General features: G+C 40.8%; 1 protein-coding gene across 1 annotated transcript in view; it reads right to left on the reverse strand.

The window, feature by feature from the left end:
• Positions 1–19,912, reverse strand: part of rasal1a (RAS protein activator like 1a (GAP1 like)) — a 176,523-nt gene that overhangs the window by 128,257 nt on the left and 28,354 nt on the right. Inside the window, exon 4 of the mRNA XM_066689532.1 lies at positions 3,130–3,191. Within this exon, the coding sequence (XP_066545629.1) occupies positions 3,130–3,191 (62 nt within the window). The remainder of the gene's footprint in view (positions 1–3,129; positions 3,192–19,912) is intronic.

The following is a 19,912-nucleotide window of genomic DNA, read 5'->3' on the forward strand; positions in this document are numbered from 1 at the left end:
TTCCAAATGACACTCAGAACAGGGGATGTGCCAACTGTGTGTGCCATTTTCTATTAGCGGGATGTGTCAACCCACTAACAGAAAACTACAAATCTGTACATCATAGAGGTTACATTTATGATTAGAAGAAAGAGGCATCTTCATCTAAAAATGAAGCCGCAACTAAGTACAGTTCTATAGTTTTTGTCACGGTCTCACTTGATCCTACCTGGTCTCTCTCTCCTGAATATGAATCCCAGTGTCTCTCATTCCCAGTATCCAGATCACTCAGTCACTTAACATTCCTTCCACCCATGTGCACCTGTTTCACCTTCTCCTCTTCCCATTGGTCAATCACCCTTTACCCCAGTCTCAGTCTTCCCTTCTACACAGTATATTAACCTCTCCATTTCACAGTATCTTTGTGAAGTCTTGCATTCTCTCTCGAATCATTTCTGAGCCTTTTTCCTTGATTACCTATCTGTGTTTTGACTCCTGTTTTCCCGTTTCGACTACCCCTCTTGGATCTCCCTGAATAGCCTGTTTGCCTGACCCTGGACTGTTCCTGTTTATTCTCTCTGGTCTTCCCTTTCGGATTGTTTGCCTTAGTGTTATATGTTTTGCAATTGGATCTATTCCCCGAGTCCCTGAGGACGTTACAGTTTTCTATTAGCAGGTGGGGAACATTTTTGATTTAATCCAGCCCCATGTCTTACTAATTTATTAGAGTTTTTTTAACATGCAACTGCAGCTGTAGATCACGTGAAAGCATATGATATGATGTACTTTGAATTTTCAGAAAGCTTTTGATAAGGTTCCTTACCAAAGACTGATCCTGAAATTGGAAATTCCGGTTAATGCAAGTAGATGGATTATGAACTGGTTATTATTTATTTATGACTATTACTTGATTTCTTGGCAGACACCCTTATCCAGGGTGACTTACAATTCTTACAATATATCACATTATTTGTACACCTGTACCCATTTATACATTTATACACGCTGTGCTCCAGAGTCCAGAACTTACTACTACTCCACACTACTGCCCTGATTATGAACTGGTTGATATATAGGAAACAGGGGGTGTTGATAAGAGGAGTTATTTCTAACTGGAGTGAGGTTTTTAGTTCCTCAGGGATCAGTATTCGGGCCTGTGGTTTTTCTAATCTATATTAATTATCTGGACTCTGGGATAGTTAGCAAACTTGCCAAATTTGCAGATGATACTAAAATAGGTGGCTCTGCAGATCTCAGCAGCACATTATTATTCAAAGGGACTTAGATAATATTCAGTTGTGGGCTGACACATTCAATGTGGACATTCAAGTGAAAGGTATTACATGCAGGTTATAAAAATGTCCACTATAATTACACTTTGGGAGGAATATAACTAGAAGTAATGCATGAAAAAGACCTAGGAGTTCATGTGGACTCTTCACTTTCCCCATCCAAAATGCTAGGGTATATTGTCAAAAGTGTAGAATTTAGAACAAGGGCAGTACTGTTAAGACTGTACAATGCACTTGTTAGAGCTCATCTGGAATACTGTGTACAGTTCTGGGCAAAACATTTCATGAAAGATTTCGCTACTCTAGAGACAACCAGAGACTTATTGCAGGAGAGCAACCAGACTTATTGCAGGTTTGAAGGGAATGTCCTACTGAGAGACTGAGGGAACTGAACCTTTTCACTCTGGAACAGAGAAGACTATGTGGGGACTTGATTCAAGTCTTCAAAATCAAGAATGGCATTGACCAGAGGAGCTTTTCCAGATCTACAGGGACACACGGACCCGGTGACACAAATTGGGCTTTAAGGCATTCAAGACAGAAAACAGGAGACACTTCTTCACACAGAGAGTTGTCACAATCTGGAACAAACTCCCCGGAGTTGTGGTTGAAGCTGAAAATGTGGAAACATTTAATAATAGACTGAATAGGATCCTTGGATCGCTAATGGACACCAAATGATCACGATGGGTTGAATGGCCTCCTCTCAATTGTAAACTTTATGTTCTTATGTTCTATAACTAAATCTAGATAAGCAACTAACTATGCCTATCTCCTTTTTCCTAAAAGCTTCAAAACTAACCAATGCATGGTTAACCAGCTGATAATTATGAACGATGGATGAATGGCATTAAGGATTGTCCCAGCTAACATGTAATGTTTCTTGATGTTGTAGTTTGGTTGTATTTTGTTTTTGACAAGTATGACATCAGTAAAATGTTGTAGACATTTTGTCTGAACTTACCTAAATAACTTGCATAAAAACAACTGCTTGGTGCAGTCCTTGTTTACAGATTGCAAATGAGGCCTGCATCAACAAAATATCTGGGTGCAGTCCTTGTTTGCTGGCTTGCATAAAGACAAAAATACCACTGAAACAAAGGGTAGGTTGATCTCCCGCTATGATAGGAAAGTGATGTTGGCTTTAGAAAATGATTAACCCAGTCAGAACTTTTCTGTCTTACCTTAAACCAATAACATATGATTCGATAAGACAATCCCAGTTTCCCTCCCAATCTATACGCCCCTGAAAATTATATGTATATACTGCATTGTACTACCATGTCTTTTAGAGTTTCTTTTTTACTTCATAAATCATAGGTAGCTATACCCATTGCATTGCATGTATTAATATATATGGAGACAATAATCAACCTGAATCCTTAGTCTATTTGGAAAATAGGCAAGAAACACACTGCACAGCATTTTACCCTGACCACATGGTGTCATGAAAGCTGTGTGATTGTTACCCAATTACATTGCCATTTCTGGTATTTACATACATATCAACCACAATCCTCTTATTTTGCATGTATCAATGCAGTATATTTTCTTAAATGTTTTTCATTTCATATAAAAAAATCTTTATATACTCTACATTTTGTTATTTGTCAATATTTGTTTGGAATGTAGAGTAAATAAGTCATGTAAAATGTTTTAACAATGTTTTGGCATTTACAAGTTTATGTTTCTACAATTATATTGTTCTGTGTTCACTATTACAGTGTTGCCACAACATGATCTGGTTAGCTTTGGTCTTCGTTCTTCCTGCATATGATTTTGAGCAGTGGCTACCTTAAAGACCATATACATACTAATGCAAGTCAACAGTCAACATTGTGGCCAAAATTAAAAGTACCTTTGGATGGGGCTGCAATGGTGTCTTTACTCAAAGAAATCTTCCCAATGACATCATCATGTCTGAAAGAAGAGTAGAGAAGGGGAAAACAATAAATGTGACATCCATCATACATGGATTAATTAGAAAAAAAACAATAAGCTGGTCACTGAAACAACAACAGAATAAAGAATTTCCTCATATTCACATTTCACTCAATTCAATCAAAATAAAGTAAATCAATTTATCACCTGGGAACAGTGTTGGCAGTTAAATTAACATGATAAGCCTTTAATCTTTAAACTTTTGGGAATGTGTGTGTATATGTTCTATGTACAGTGAGGGAAAAAAGTATTTGATCCCCTGCTGATTTTGTACGTTTGCCCACTGACAAAGAAATGATCAGTCTATAATTTTAATGGTAGGTGTATTTTAACAGTGAGAGACAGAATAACAACAAAAAAATCCAGAAAAACGCATTCCAAAAAAGTTACAAATTGATTTGCATGTTAATGAGGGAAATAAGTATTTGACCCCTTCGACTTAGTACTTGGTGGCAAAAACCCTTGTTGGCAATCACAGAGGTCAGATGTTTCTTGTAGTTGGACACCAGGTTTGCACACATCTCAGGAGGGATTTTGTCCCTCTCCTCTTTGCAGATCCTCATCGAGGCTGATGTTTGGCAACTCGAACCTTCAGCTCCCTCCACAGATTTTCTATGGGATTAAGGTCTGGAGACTGGCTAGGCCACTCCAGGACCTTAATGTGCTTCTTCTTGAGCCACTCCTTTGTTGCCTTGGCTGTGTGTTTTGGGTCATTATCATGCTGGAATACCCATCCATGACCCATTTCCCTGGCTGAGGGAAGGAGGTTCTCACCCAAGATTTGACGGTACATGGCCCCGTCCATCGTCCCTTTGATGCGGTGCAGTTGTCCTGTCCCCTTAGCAGAAAAACACCTCCAAAGCATAATGTTTCCACCTCCATGTTTGACGGTGGGGATGGTGTTCTTGGGGTCATTCCTCCTCCTCCAAACACGGCGAGTTGAGTTGATGCCAAATAGCTCGATTTTGGTCTCATCGGACCACAACACTTTCACCCAGTTCTCTGAATCATTCAGATGTTCATTGGCAAACTTCAGACGGGCCTGTACATGTGCTTTCTTGAGCAGGGGGACCTTGCGGGCGCTGCAGGATTTCAGTCCTTCATGGCGTAGTGTGTTACCAATTGTTTTCTTGGTGACTATGGTCCCAGCTGCCTTGAGATCATTAACAAGATCTTCCCGTGTAGTTCTGGGCTGATTCCTCACTGTTCTCATGATCATTGAAACTCCACGAGGTGAGATCTTGCATGGAGCCCCAGACCGAGGGAGACTGACAGTTATTTTGTGTTTCTTCCATTTGCGAATAATCGCACCAACTGTTTTCACCTTCTCACCAAGCTGCTTGGCGATGGTCTTGTAGCCCATTCCAGCCTTGTGTAGGTCTACAATCTTGTCCCTGACATCCTTGGACAGCTCTTTGGTCTTGGCCATGGTGGAGAGTTTGGAATCTGATTGATTGATTGCTTCTGTGGACAAGTGTCTTTTATACAGGTAACGAACTGAGATTAGGAGAACTCCCTTTAAGAGAGAAATCTTGCTGATTGATAGGGGATCAAATACTTATTTCACTCATTAACATGCAAATCAATTTATAACTTTTTTGAAATGCGTTAATCTGGATTTTTTTTTTGTTATTCTGTCTCTCACTGTTAAAATACACCTACCATTAAAATTATAGACTGATCATTTCTTTGTCAGTGGGCAAACGTAAAAAATCAGCAGGGGATCAAATACTTTTTTCCCTCACTGTATGTGAATTAGGGGAGTCTGAGTCTAAGATTCCATTCACACTTACTAGGCCAGCCTTGTCTGCCTAGTCCTGCTTTTTTTCTGACCCCATTCACAGCTGAGGTTTTAGGAGGCCTAAGTGCATTCCCATCTGTAGATGAAAAGGAGACCTAAACTAAAAATGCATGCCGGGAATGAAAACAGTGGCATCTTAATAAAAATGATGACTGGATTGAGTACAGTTCTGTAGTTTTCTATTAACAGGTGGGTCACAGTTTTGATTTCATCCCAGCCTAGGTATGCTTACAGGTGTATGCTATGGATCACAGCTTATTAATATTCACCTAATCACTTCTATATTGTCTTTAAAAGTACTCTAAACTTTGCAGCTGATACTTTCTAATATCATTAAATAAAAACATGTAACCAGTTTAGCAGCATGGTTCAATAGGGAAATGAATTACCCATTTCAAATTGTATCTTCACTTCTACAAATGTAAAAGTGTTGTTATAGATTTCACCCAAAAGCTAAGAATATTTAGTAGGATGTCTACATTACAATAAAAAACAATACAGACTACAGAATGCAGGTGTACTGCATGATACAATTAAGCAATTAACATCCTATCATGCTAGGTTGCATGTGTAAAAATGCTGAGCAGGCCCAGCTGACCTCAAAGATGGCAAGAGGAAATTGACTTTGAATTTTTATTGAGGCACGAATGGCAGGATCTTCAGTTACAAAGACTGCTCAACCAGCTAGTGTTCTTGACAAGTGGGTGTGCCTGTGTGGCGTACACCAAGAGAACGGTACAGGCCTGACTGCTTGACCCCTGCAATGAGGGGGTCCGGAGGCTCTGTTATGCTCTGGGGGCATTTTCCTGGCATGGTTTGGCTCCAGTTGTCCCCTTAGAGGGAAGGGTCACTGCTAATCATTATAAAGTTATTCTGAGTGATCACCTTTATCCTATGGTTAAACATTTCTATCCTGATGGGAGTGGTCTCTTCCAGGATGCCAATGCCCCCATCCACAGGGCACGAGGGCTCACTGAATGGTTTGATGATTATGAAAATGATGTGAATCATATACTATGGCCTTCGCAGTCACCAGATCTCAACCTAATTGAACACCTATGGGAGATTTTGGATCAACGTGTTAGACAGCATTCTCCACCACCATCATCAAAACACCAAATGAGCGAATATCTTTTGGAAGAATGGTGTTCCATCCCTCCAGTAGAGTTCCAGAGACTCATAGAATCTATGCCAAGGCGCATTGAAGCTGTTCTGGCAGCTCATGGTGGCCCAACACCTTACTGAGTCACTTTACATTGGTTTCTCCATTTGTCACCCATCTGTAAGTGTGTATATATGTGTATGTACAGTGCTTTGCTAAAGTATTCACTCCCCTTTGCATTTCTCCTATTTTGTTGCCTTACAACCAGGAATTAAAATGGATTTTGTGGGGGTTTGTGTAATTTGATTTATACATGTCTACCACTTTGAAGATACAATATATTTTTAATTGTGAAACAAACAAGAAATAAGACAAAAAAACAGAAAACTTGAGAGTACATAGCTATTCACTGCTCCCAAAGTCAGTACTTTGTAGAGCCACCTTATGCAGCAATTACAGCTGCATGTCTCTTGGAGTACATCTCTATAACTTGGCACATCTAGCAACTAGGATTGTTGCCCATTCATCGCTTGATATGCTTCCACACCATACATAAGGTCATTCTCTATCATAGGTGAAGAGTTTACATGTGTATTTGCAAGTATACATTACAATTCATCAAACTCTTGAAACCAAGTCAGTTCTGACCTGAAACAACATGAAATGTTGTAAAATTGCATTTGTAAGCATATGTAATGCAGTTGAGCACATCTAACTTTACAGAATGAAGATATTGCAAAACCATCCAAATCAAGCTTCTCTCTGCTTGATATGCTTCCACACTATACTTAAGGGCATTCTGCTCCAGCTCCTTCAAGTTGGATGGGTTCCGCTGGTGTACAGCAATCTTTAAGTCATACCACAGATTCTCAATTGGATTGAGGTCTGGGCTTTGACTAGGCCATTCCAAGACATTTAAATGTTTCCCCTTAAACCACTCAAGTGTTATTTTAGCAGTATGCGTAGGGTCATTGTCCTGCTGGAAGGTGAACCTCAGTCCCAGTTTCAAATCTCTGGAAGACTGAAACAGGTTTCCCTCAAGAATTTCCCTGTATTTAGTGCCATCCAACATTCCTTCACTTCTGATCAGTTTCCCAGTCCCTGCCGATGAAAAACATCTCCACAGCATGATGCTACCACCACCATGCTTCACTGTGGGGATGGTGTTCTCTGGGTGATGAGAGGTGTTGGCTTTGCACCAGACATAGCGTTTTCCTTGATGGCCAAAAAGCTAAATTTTAGTCTCATCTGACAAGAGTACCTTCTTCCATATTTCTGGGGAGTCTCCCACATGCCTTTTGGCAAACAGCAAACGTGTTTGCTTATTTTTTTCTTTAAGCAATGTTTTTTTTTCTGGCCTCTCTTACATAAAGCCCAGCTCTGTGGAGTGTACGGCTTAAAGTGGTCCTATGGACAGATACTCCAATCTCTGCTGTGGAGCTTTGCAGCTCCTCTAGGGTTATCTTTGGTCTCTTTGTTGCCTCTCTGATTAATGCCCTCCATGCCTGATCCATGGTGGGTGGCCTTTGTGGAAGGAAAGTTAGAAATTCTCTCTCATACCTGTTTTACTCTTTTGTATACTTAAGAAAGATAAGGTCAAGCCAGAAGGACAGGCCAGAAGGAAGCTTGATTTCGGTTTGTTATTTACGATGAGAATCTTGGAGACAATGTCAAACAGTATGATTGAAGTGCCGGCTCCCTAATCCATGTGTTGACCTATGAACTCTGTCCTATAATGATATATATATTCTGCTTAGCTAACTCTCTAAAATAATATAGTAATGACTTTGTGATTGTAACCAGATCTTTGTTTTTTGTGTATAAAAGCCTCTGACTTTTAAAATGAAGGCAGAGCGATCTTCTTGATTCACTGTTCCTCTCCATGCTGCGTGTATTAAAGGCATTGCAACTAACATCCAACCTGATTGAAGATGATTGTTCTTCCACACCCTCCCTTGGCAGGTTTGTTGTGATGCCATATTCCTTCCATTTTTTAATAATGGATTTAATGGTGCTCCGTGGGATGTTCAAGGTTTCGGATATTTATTTATAACCCAACCCTGATCTGTACTTCTCCACAACTTTGTCTCTGACCTGTTTGGAGAGCTCCTTGGTCTTCATGGTGCCACTTACTTGGTGGTGCCCCTTGCTCAGTGGTGCTGCAGACTCTGAGGCCTTTCAGAACAGGTGTATATATACTGAGATCATGTGACAAATCATGTGACACTTAGATTGCACACAGTTGGACTTTATTTAACTAATTATGTGACTACTGAAGGTAATTGGTTGCACCAGATCTTATATAGGGGCTTCATAACAAAGGGGGTGAATACATATGCATGGACCACTTTTTTTTTCATTTTACATTTTTTAGAATTTCTTTTAAAAGTAATTTTTTTCATTTCACTTCAGCAATTTGGGTTATTTTGTATATGTCCATTACATGAAATCCAAATAAAAATCCATTTAAATTACAGGTTGTAATGCAACAAAATAGGAAAAATGCCAAGGGGGGTGAATACTTTTGCAAGGCACTGTATATATTTATGTGTCTATGTGTATATATATATATATATATATATATATATATATATATATATACAGTGAGGGAAAAAAGTATTTGATCCCCTGCTGATTTTGTACGTTTGCCCACTGACAAAGAAATGATCAGTCTATAATTTTAATGGTAGGTGTATTTTAACAGTGAGAGACAGAATAACAACAAAAAAATCCAGAAAAACACATTTCAAAAAAGTTATAAGTTGATTTGCATGTTAATGAGTGAAATAAGTATTTGATCCCCTATCAATCAGCAAGATTTCTGGCTCCCAGGTGTCTTTTATACAGGTAACAAGCTGAGATTAGGAGCACTCTCTTAAAGGGAGTGCTCCTAATCTCAGCTCATTACCTGTATAAAAGACACCTGTCCACAGAAGCAATCAATCAATCAGATTCCAAACTCTCCACCATGGCAGCTGGGACCATAGTCACCAAGAAAACAATTGGTAACACACTACGCTGTGAAGGACTGAAATCCTGCAGCGCCCGCAAGGTCCCCCTGCTCAAGAAAGCACATGTACAGGCCTGTCTGAAGTTTGCCAACATCTGAATGGTTCAGAGGAGAACTGGGTGAAAGTGTTGTGGTCAGATGAGACCAAAATCGAGCTCTTTGGCATCAACTCAACTCGCTGTGTTTGGAGGAGGAGGAATGACCCCAAGAACACCATCCCCACCGTCAAACATGGAGGTGGAAACATTATGCTTTGGGGTTGTTTTTCTGCTAAGGGGACAGGACAACTGCACCACATCAAAGGTACGATGGACGGGGCCATGTACCGTCAAATCTTGGGTGAGAACCTCCTTCCCTCAGCCAGGGCATTGAAAATGGGTCATGGATGGATAATCCAGTATGACAATGACCCAAAACACACAGCCAAGGCAACAAAGGAGTGGCTCAAGAAGAAGCACATTAAGGTCCTGGAGTGGCCTAGCCAGTCTCCAGACCTTAATCCCATAGAAAATCTGTGGAGGGAGCTGAAGGTTCGAGTTGTCAAACGTCAGCCTTGAAACCTTAATGACTTGGAGAGGATCTGCAAAGAGGAGTGGGACAAAATCCCTCCTGAGATGTGTGCAAACCTGGTGGCCAACTACAAGAGACGTCTGACCTCTTTGATTGCCAGCAAGGGTTTTGCCACCAAGTACTAAGTTGAAGGGGTCAAATACTTATTTCCCTCATTAACATGCAAATCAATTTATAACTTTTTTGAAATGCATTTTTCTGTATTTTTTTGTTGTTATTCTGTCTCTCACTGTTAAAATACACCTACCATTAAAATCATAGACTGATCATTTCTTTGTCAGTGTGCAAACATACAAAATCAGCAGGGGATCAAATACTTTTTTCCCCCACTGTATGTATATATATATATATATATATATATATATATATATATATATATATATATCTCCTATAACAATATAACACACGTAATAGTAATCACACAACACTTGCCCTGTAATGTGTTGCGTTCTGCATATATTTACCATGACAGCCTGCATGTAGTATTTGTTAGTTTTGCTTATTGAAGGATTAACGAAATACTCGTAGTTTGAATGTCTTTCGTCTTATTTTGTGGCTTGATTGGATAAAAAACAAGAAATATTGAGATATAGATCGTATATCGCACAAACTTATACAAATATCGAGATATTATTTTTAAGTCATATCGCCCAGCCCTAGTCTACACTTAAAGCACATCTTGATTGTTTCCTATCAAATCCATTGTGGTGGCGTACAGAGACAAAATGATGACAATTGTGTCACTGTGCAATTTTTTATGGACCTAACTGTATGTATATATATATATATATATATATATATATATATATATATATATATATATATGTTGTCCAATAACAACTCACCAGGATGAGTTGTTAATAATGTACTCAGGATGCTAATAAGTGTACATGGTACCAGAGCACCTTGGACCGAAGGTCAATAATTGATTTTATAGTTGTATCATCGGACCTAAGGCCGTATGTTTTGGACACTCGGGTGAAGAGAGGGGCAGAGTTGACAACTGATCACCACTTGGTGGTGAGTTGGATCCAACGAACGGGACGCCGGCTGAATAGACCCGGGTGACGCAAACGAGCAGTGACGTATTTCAACTCCCACCTCCGGACAAATTTCTCCTGTATCCCGAGTGAGGTCAAGGACATTGAGTATGAATGGACCTTGTTCAAGCTGTGGCATTAAAGTGGTTGGTGCCTGTCAAGGTAGCAACCCTAGGACACGCTGGTGGACACCAGCGGTGAGGGAAGTCAAAGAAGGAGGCCTTCCGAGCGATGCTCGCATATAGGTCTCCAGAGTCAATTGAGAGTTAATGGCTGGCCAAGAGGGCTGCAGCAGTAGAGGTCACCAAAGTGAAAGCTCAGTTATGGGAGGAGTTTGGAGAGGCCATGGAAAATGACTATTGGATGGCTTCAAAGTTGTTCTGGCAAACCATTCGGCACCTTAGGAGGAGACAGCAGGACTGCGCCCAAGCTATTCTCAGCAAGGGTGGGGAAACACTGTCCACTACTGGCGAGATCGTTGAGAGGTGGAAGGAACACTTTGAGGAACTCCTCAACCTGGTGGACACGCCCTCCTTGCAGGAGGCAGTGCTGGATAGCTCCGGCGAGATCAGTCTATCACTGTAGCTGAGGTTGCTGTGGCGGTCGAGGGCCTCCGCGGTGGTAAAGCTGCAGTGGTAGACGAGATTTGTCCGGAGATGTTGAAAGCGCTGGACAGTGTTGGGGTGGCATGGCTAACGCACCTTTTCAATGTTGCGTGGAAGGCAGGTACAGTTCCTTTGGATTGGCAAACTAGGGGGGTGGTCCCCATCTTCAAGAAAGGGGACCAGAGGGTGTATTCCAACTACAGAGGGATCACACTCCTCAGCCTCCCTGGTAAACCTATGCCAGAGTGCTGGAGAGGAGATAGTTGAACCTCAGATTCAGGAGGAACAATGTGGATTCCGTCCGGGCCGTGGAACAACGGACCTGCTCTTTGTCCTTTCACAGATATTTGAGGGGGCATGGGAGTATGCTAATCCAGTCTACATGTGTTTTGTGGACTTGGAGAAGGCATATGACCATGATCCCCGGGATGTCTTGTGGGAATATGGGGTGCCAGGGCCGCTTATGCGTTCCACCCAGCCCTTTAATTCCCAAAGCGAGAGCTGTGTCCGTATTCTCAGTGTTAAGTCGAAAACGTTCAAGGTGGGTGTTGGACTCCGCCAAGGGTGCGTCTTGTCTCCACTCCTGTTTGTGATTTTCATGGACAGGGTATCAAGGCGCAGCCAAGGTAGGGAGAGTATCCAGTTTGGGGGCTTGGAGGTGTCATCGCTGCTGTATGCAGATGATGTTGTGCTTCTTGCCCCATCGACTGTGATCTCCGACACGCACTTGAGCGTTTCGCCGCCGAGTGTGAAGTCTGTGGCCACGGTTCTCTCTCAGAAAATAGTGGGTTGCCCTCTCCAGGGGAGAGGGGAGCTCAGTAATCCGGGAGAGCCTCGGAGTAGAGTCATTACTTCTCTGAGAAGAAGTGCCAGTTGAGGTGGTATGGACATCTGGTAAGGATGCCCACCGGGAGGCTGCCTGTGCAGCTCTAGCGAGCACATCCGACTGGGCGGAGACCCAGAGGCCAACCCAGGGCACGCTGGAGGGATTATATCTACCGGCTGACCTGGGAACGACTGGGAATCCCCCAGGAGGAGTCTGGAATCTGTTCCTGGGGAAAGGGAGGTCTCGTCTGCCCTGCTTAGTATGCTGCCACCATGACCCTCACCAGGACAAGTGGTGTAGAAAATGAATGGATTGATATATATATATATATATATATGAAATATAGTATGTCAAAAGTGTCTGTTCTTCAGTGCAATTTTCCGGTGCTAGAGGTTGATATATCCACAATCCACAAGCTGTGGTGGGTTTATCTTTGGTCTGCTGATCAGTAGTTTTTCTCAGAGTTCCTCAGAGTTAGCATTTTTATTTTCCTTTTAACTTTGTTAGGCAATCAATTGATACTCATCAAAAGAAGCCACTTACTTATATCCTTATAGACAGCAGTGCTCTGAATACTTCCATCCATTTCTTTTTGAACTTATTCTTCCATTCAAATTGTAAACAGTGCTTTAATTTCTGCATTGGTTGTATCAACTCTTAAAGCTGACATTTTGAATTGTACTAGTCAACTCCTTATAATTGCATATCGGATTGCATTGCAAACAGCTGGTCCCATTTTAAAATACATTGTTTTTAATGGAGATGAGATTTGGTTAAATGCATGTTGTTTTAAATTCAGATTAGTGCATAAAGTGACATGGTCCCATTCACAATTTAAACAATGCATTTTACACCTGATAATTGCATAGTGCTGTCCACTACAGTAAAGTTCAGACTTCAAATACTTTATTCATAGAATAAATATTCGTAGAATATAAAATTTTACAGTTTTCATTGACCATAGAGTAGTTTGAACTATTTTCATTATACCCATAAGTCATTATTAACCTATACATTTTTCTAAGAAGGCGCTACCAAAATTCATCAGTACATTTGAGGATTCAAACAATTTAGAGAAAGTGTTTGTTTTGTGAAGTCGTATAAGCTTTTTGGTAGCCTGCATTTTCCTTTGCATTACTGAGAAACTGGATTTCAGTACAGTACAGTACAATTTGGCACCATTAAGTTGCGTTTAACTTTTCACCAGACCCAGGGCCACTATTTCATTTTTAAGCGTTCACATATGAGGTCCTAGGCTAGCCTAAATGTCAAGTGTGAACTGGGTCTAAGGTAGGTGTGGGTTTCTAACTGTTAAGTACCACTTGGATTCTGAATTTATTTATTTTGTATTTCACCCCAGCAGATGTATAGGTTGCTAATAAGCAATATTGCAGACAAAGGTACTAGCTAAGGGCCTTTTCTTGACATTGTGACAATAGAGAGCAATCAGCTAGGACCAACAGCTACTGATTGGGAAGTCAGTTAATACTGTGCCTTGAGTTTGTTGTGAAGTGTTGATGAGAGAGGGTACACAGTGGCTGATATGTAGCAGCTGGATAAGTGTCTTTCAGTGGATACAACTGATTTATTATATATTATGGAAAAAATGTTTGGCTATTGTATGTCAGCCTACAATGAGTAGTACTATACTTAAATATTCTGGTGTATTGAGAGTGTTGGGGCTCAGCCCCATCAGTCTTATTTCAATAAACAGATAAATAGATATTTCAGTAATGTATAATTTTACTACAGACAGCTGCACATGATACTGTACCATTACAACATTTATAAACCACAATTGCAAACAAGATTGCTGAGTATTTAGGCGCTTCCATTGCTGCCACTGTTTCACTTGCACAACAGTGGTTTCTAAGCTCTGCTTTAACAAACTTTTATGCTCAGCTCGTGTGGTCATAACTCCCTTTGCTGAAGAGGCGGTGACAGGGGAGGTGGTGGGATTTTAAAATGATAGGTTGCGAAAAACCCTGGTTATCTGAAAAAACAAAAAGTCTCTCTATCAAAGCTGCCCCTGTGCCTGTAACTCAAACAGGTCCCTTCCCACTTCCTGTTTGTGACGCCTGTACAAGAACTTCCAATTTTTCCGGGCGCTAGGACTCCTGCAATCCTTGGGCAGTGCTTCCTTTTTGAGATAACCGGGGTTGCATTCACAATCTATCATTATCTTTCAATAACAATTGTTTCAAGATATCACATTATGTTTTACATTTCCCATTCATCCAGTTGGGCATTTACTGGAGCAATCTAGGTAAAGTACCTTGCTCACGGGTACAACAGCAGTGCCCACACCTGGGATTGAACCCACAAGCCTGGACTACCACACTACCACCCACATATACATGTAATGGTTTCCTTTATAAGATCAACAATGTCTATTGAATGTGATGCGATCCAGGGCCGAACAGTAAAAGTTTCAAGCCCCGCTCCTTATAGTGTGATTATCCTAGACACTTTGTCTCTCTCTCTCTCTCTCAATCTCTGGAAACATCTCAAGATAGGCAGGTCGCTTAATAATAAGACTAAGTTCAATTAAAAATAAAATAAAAAAGCTTGTGTTGTCTGTATGGTGTCAAGCCCACCCCCCCCCCACCATGTTTAAAGCTCATTAGAGTTAAACATCATCTCTCAGTTAAATATAATCTCTCTCTCTCTCTCTCTCTCTTATAATGTGTTAATTTTTTTGTATAGTTAAATACATTCTAGTAACTGTTTTCTAACAGTCTTAAAAGCTAGTAAGAGTTAAACTTAAGATGTTAATATGTTTTTAATTTATTTTAGCTCTCTCTCAAAATGCAAAATGATAAGTCTGAGTTTAAAAATAAAAGCAATAGTTCACTCAGTGCTCACTCAGGCGGGCAGACCGCCATCTGCACAAGCTGTGAAATCAAATAATGCTAAACATTTTTAACCTATATAATTTATAAAACATGTAATAAAAGACCAAAGACCTCTTTTGCGGTGATAAATACCGTTCTGAGTAGTTTGATACTCATTTGATACCAAACAAATCTTGCTATTATGAAACGCATGTTCTGGAGCCAGAAGTAATTTTAAAGCCCCGGCAAAGCATCCCGAACAGATAGTTTCTTAAAAGACCACGGCTTAGTTAAAGCCGGCGCCAAAATAATGTTTTTAAAGCGCTAAACATCCTAGGGTTCAAACTTTAGACTTAAACACTAAAACAGGGTCCCTAAAACAGTGAACAGAAATAAAACTGTTAGATAGATGTCTGTTTTAGATATGTAAAGTCATTTTCTTTGTCCAGGGTAATTTCTAGCTCTTATAAACGCGTAAAATAGTCTTAGTGTTAGGGGACTATAGGGCTAGATGTTTAATTTAATTTTAAAAGTTTTAATTTTTTTTGATGGCCAAAAGGGTTTAATAAAAGTGTCAGGTTTTGCCGCAGAGATTGTTTATTGGGTGTGGGGGTGTGGGGGTGGTGCTATGTTAATTTGTCCCATGGCGCCCACGAGTCTGTCCCAGAACAAAGACTCACAAACACCCCACCGCACTTTCATATGAGGGCAAGGGGACAGCTCAGAAGCCTCCTAATCACCTTTCAGTTTAAGTGAAGGCCGCGGCTTACTGAAGATCTACAATGGCAGGAAACAGCATCAGCGATTTTGATTCAAACACATTTTTCGCCAAGTCTTCATTTCATTGTCGCAGCACAAATTATGTTCATGTTTTGTAAATAAGGCTATAACATCTGTTTTAAGCTCTGTAACCTTAGTTTACAGACAGTCAACAGGAGTTAATTTTTGTTTTAATCTGATATGCCTGAATCCCAAGCTCTGCAAGAGGCCTTAATGCAGAGGTAGTCAATTATTTTGTGTCAGGGTCCACATTTCTTGGTCAAGGTCCAGACTCCAGAGGGGGGGTAGGGGGGAATCACACTTCCAAATGCCCCTTTCCAACACACACACACGATTCTGTGAATTAGTAATATACTCCATTGCTTATATTTAGTACATTCATTTGACAAAGTACAAAAATACAACTTTGAAATAGATGTAAATATAAATATTAAAGCGCTTTCAGACCACTTTTAATTGTTGTAATTTGTTAAAGATTACTGTCGGCATATAGATAAACTTACTAGAAACTTTCAAGAATTTTGTGTTTTATTAGATTCAAGTCTTTACCACTTCCCTTTTATCATTGTACAGTGTTCAAAATGAATGTTGCAAAATGAGGGGAAAGATGATTGAGGAATTCAGGGCGGGGGGTCTCGGGGTCCTCCCCCAGAAGATTTGAACAATTGGAGACCTGAAATGCGTGATTCTGAGTCATTTCAAAAGTCGAAAAACTTCATGAAATCAGGCAGATTTGGACTCACATCACCATGGAAAAATCACATATCAACCAAGATTATACATGCAATCTAAACGTGGTTTCTGGTGCTTATCAATCACAGATCTATTTCAGTGGAGTTCTGTAATTGTAACGGGTGAGGATGCACCATTTTCTATATGTGCACCTGCTAGAAATATGCATCTTCATCATTAGAAATAAACTATTTCCACTGCTGATGTAGGAGTTTCTAGGTGAATACAAGCTATGGCACCGTGACCCTCCCCCCCTGATCGTGTGTATGCACTTGTATATTTTGGAGGCGAGGTTGAAATATGTCCACACGTCAAACGATCTGCAGTTTAGCTGTTGATTTATAGAAATCAGGAAAACAAATCCAACACCTGTGTTCTTGATGAGTACAAAGTGCCGCTCTTGCCCCAGTCCAGACCGTGTACAGAGCCACCCAAGCCAGGAATCTGTGCGCGATCAACTAATTAACGTGAACACTAGCTCTATAGGACAACCCATATTAATGCATCACATCCTATTGTCTAATAACCAGGAAGGGCTGCTCCTAGGTTCCACACAATAACAAGCACTGAGTGCAATAAACCTCTGTAACAATACATTAAAAAAAATCAATCATGATAATAACTTAATTAAAATTATTCCCGCGGTCCATTCAAAAGCATCTGGTGGTTCGGATTTGCCCCACGGGCCACCTATTGACTACACCTGCCTTAATGCTTCATCAAAGTCGGCTTAAACTCTCAACAGATGGTGGCCTTTTCAGACATTACCAAGTTTACCAAAAATTGTGGTGTGGTACCGTTGCGAGATAAAGGAGGTGTTTGTGAAATTTCAGACACATCCGAAACCCCAAGCACAGATCCTGTTTCTCTACCTTAGTGATAGTCATTACTTTAGAATAAAGAGTTTGACGGCTTTTTTGCGTTGTTCATATGTTTGTCCTTTCTGTTATAAGGCGTTCAATGATAAGCTTAACCACCGATGTGACGGTTACTGTAACGTTTGTTTCAATCCACAGTGTTGTAAAGGGTTTGCACCCACCATCCTCTGTAAAAATTGTTTAAGGATTTGTCTCTCGGAGTTCTGTTTTTCAGAGCATAAGATACAGAGGGCTAACATTGAGGGGGGGAGAAAACTGTGAGCAAACAAAATATTGCCCCTAGTGTTGCATCCAGTACCGTTTTCATGAGGGTAAACCCCACAAATGTATGGCACCAATATGTCGGTTCTGTAATGTGGATTTAACCCCGGAGGCCGAGCACCAGTGTTTTATTCAGCCTGTTAAAAAGGAGCCACCGCACAAACTGTATGTCTTTTTTGATTTTGAATGTCGTCAGGAAAATGGGGTTCATGTGGCAAATTATATCCACTATATAGATATGCTGGATCATGAGTGGTCGGCCCACGGGGAGGGTTGTGTCAGGAATTTCTTTATAAAGTATCGCTGTCCAAAATACCGCAATTATACTTTTATTGTGCACAATGGTAAGGGTTATGATTCTTACCTTTTGATTAAGTATCTGGTGGAAAATGGGGTGACCCCTAAAATTATAGCGCAGGGTAGCAAGACACGTGTTTCACCAATGACACTTTCAACCAACGGTACATAGACTCGTTAAATTTCCTTCCCATGAAATTGAGCACTTTGCCTAAAGCTCTAGGGTTTGAGGCGCAGAAAAAAGGCTGGTTCTGTCATTTTTTCAACACGAAGGCCACTCAAAATTATCGAGGGCTCTACCTGCCAGCCTCTTATTACGGGGTTGAGACTATGATGTCTCATGAGAGATCAGAATTCTTTAAATGGTATAATACAGTTAAGGGGGGTGTTTTTGATTTCAGAGAGGAGATGGCCGCTTATTGTAAAACTGATGTGGTGATCCATAAAGAAGCCTGTGTCCATTTTCGATGCGTGATGATTCCCGAACAGCGTTGCCGTTTTCAAAGTCAGGTTGAAAAGGTTTGGATGGCACCTGCACTCCGTGGACGTACAATGCTATAAATTCAGCGTTATAATGTTTAAAGTTAAAGGTGTTCTTGTTGTAAACACCGGTAAAGGCATCATTATCCACTAGGCCAATAATAACCTGTTTTGGGAGCTGACCAAGAAAAAGATTATCTTGGTTCTTCACACGCGTCCCTGCGGGGATACTATGGACTTTCATATAGACTCTTTAAATGGGGTACTTGGCGTTAGCCGTCATTAACGCCTGTGTATGTCCTAGTTTAACCACCGGTGTGACAGACACTTTTTTCACAAACAGCGAGGCCGATAATATGTTCAGTTTATATTTTTCAGTATTGGGGGTCATCAGACAGAAAACATTTTTGCTACGGATCATTTTAATTTGAATGTCTACCCCGTTGAGCATAAGTTTTTATTGAAAAAATATGTCTGCATGAATAAGCCCCATTAGCTCAAAGGTCCAGCCTTCAGTTGAAAAGGTCGCTCTTTTTTGCAAGCCCTCATTGCTTCCTCCTGGATCCTTGGCGTCCATGGCTTCCGGGGTGTCTTTGAAAAACAGGCTGGGACTGAACTGCTTGTTTAGGGTCTCCTCACTATAATTAAGGATACACTCCATCATGGCTCTATAGGGGTAGGTATTGCTGCTTTGACTAATGAGTCTATCCCCCAGGGTCACATCCACCTGCGAAAACATGGTGGCCACCGGGTAATTGATGACCCAACATTGGTCGTCTTCTCCATAGCATCGCCCTCATCATCATCCACTCTACAGTTGATTAAAATAACAGTGTTATTCAAATCTATTATTATTATTTTTTTATTATTATTTCTTGGCAGATGCCCTTATCCAGGGCGACAACAACAACTTACAAATCTATATAATCTTCACCATTGCCCACTATGAAAAACTCCAGAGGGGCCGTGTCCGAAATAGCGGAAAGAGGCGATGTCTCCCCATAGATGCTTTTATCTATACTCATTTGTGTGTATGGCACTGTAAACAGATCCAGTTCTGATTTGACAAAATACATTTTTAAAAGATGTATCCTGAGGCTCTATTTGTCTTTCTTTGAGACTTTCTTTTTGCAGGTTTTTCCTTCTGCTGCTTTCTTCTCTGAGTGTCTCTACGGTATGTTGGAGAATGAGCGAGTCTTCGTTTCTTGTTAGCCGGGGGTCTTCACCGCCCAGGCGGACGCCTGCTGCTTTTACCCCTGCTCCTCGCCATCACCATGAGACCCGAACCCTCCTGATGCTCATGGTTAGCTGCTCAGTTCATAACATTGGTGAACACATTACTAACAATGTTTTTAGCCGCTGATTTCAAGTGGGATCTGGCTATACCAAAGCCTCTTTGAGCAGGGGTACAGCCATTCTAAAGAGACCACGAAAGAGCCCGCCTAGACTGGCCCCATACATCGTGGGGCCTCCTACAAAACCAG

The sequence above is a fragment of the Amia ocellicauda genome, chromosome 17 (assembly GCF_036373705.1).
Source record: "Amia ocellicauda isolate fAmiCal2 chromosome 17, fAmiCal2.hap1, whole genome shotgun sequence".
NCBI classification, from domain to species: domain Eukaryota; kingdom Metazoa; phylum Chordata; class Actinopteri; order Amiiformes; family Amiidae; genus Amia; species Amia ocellicauda.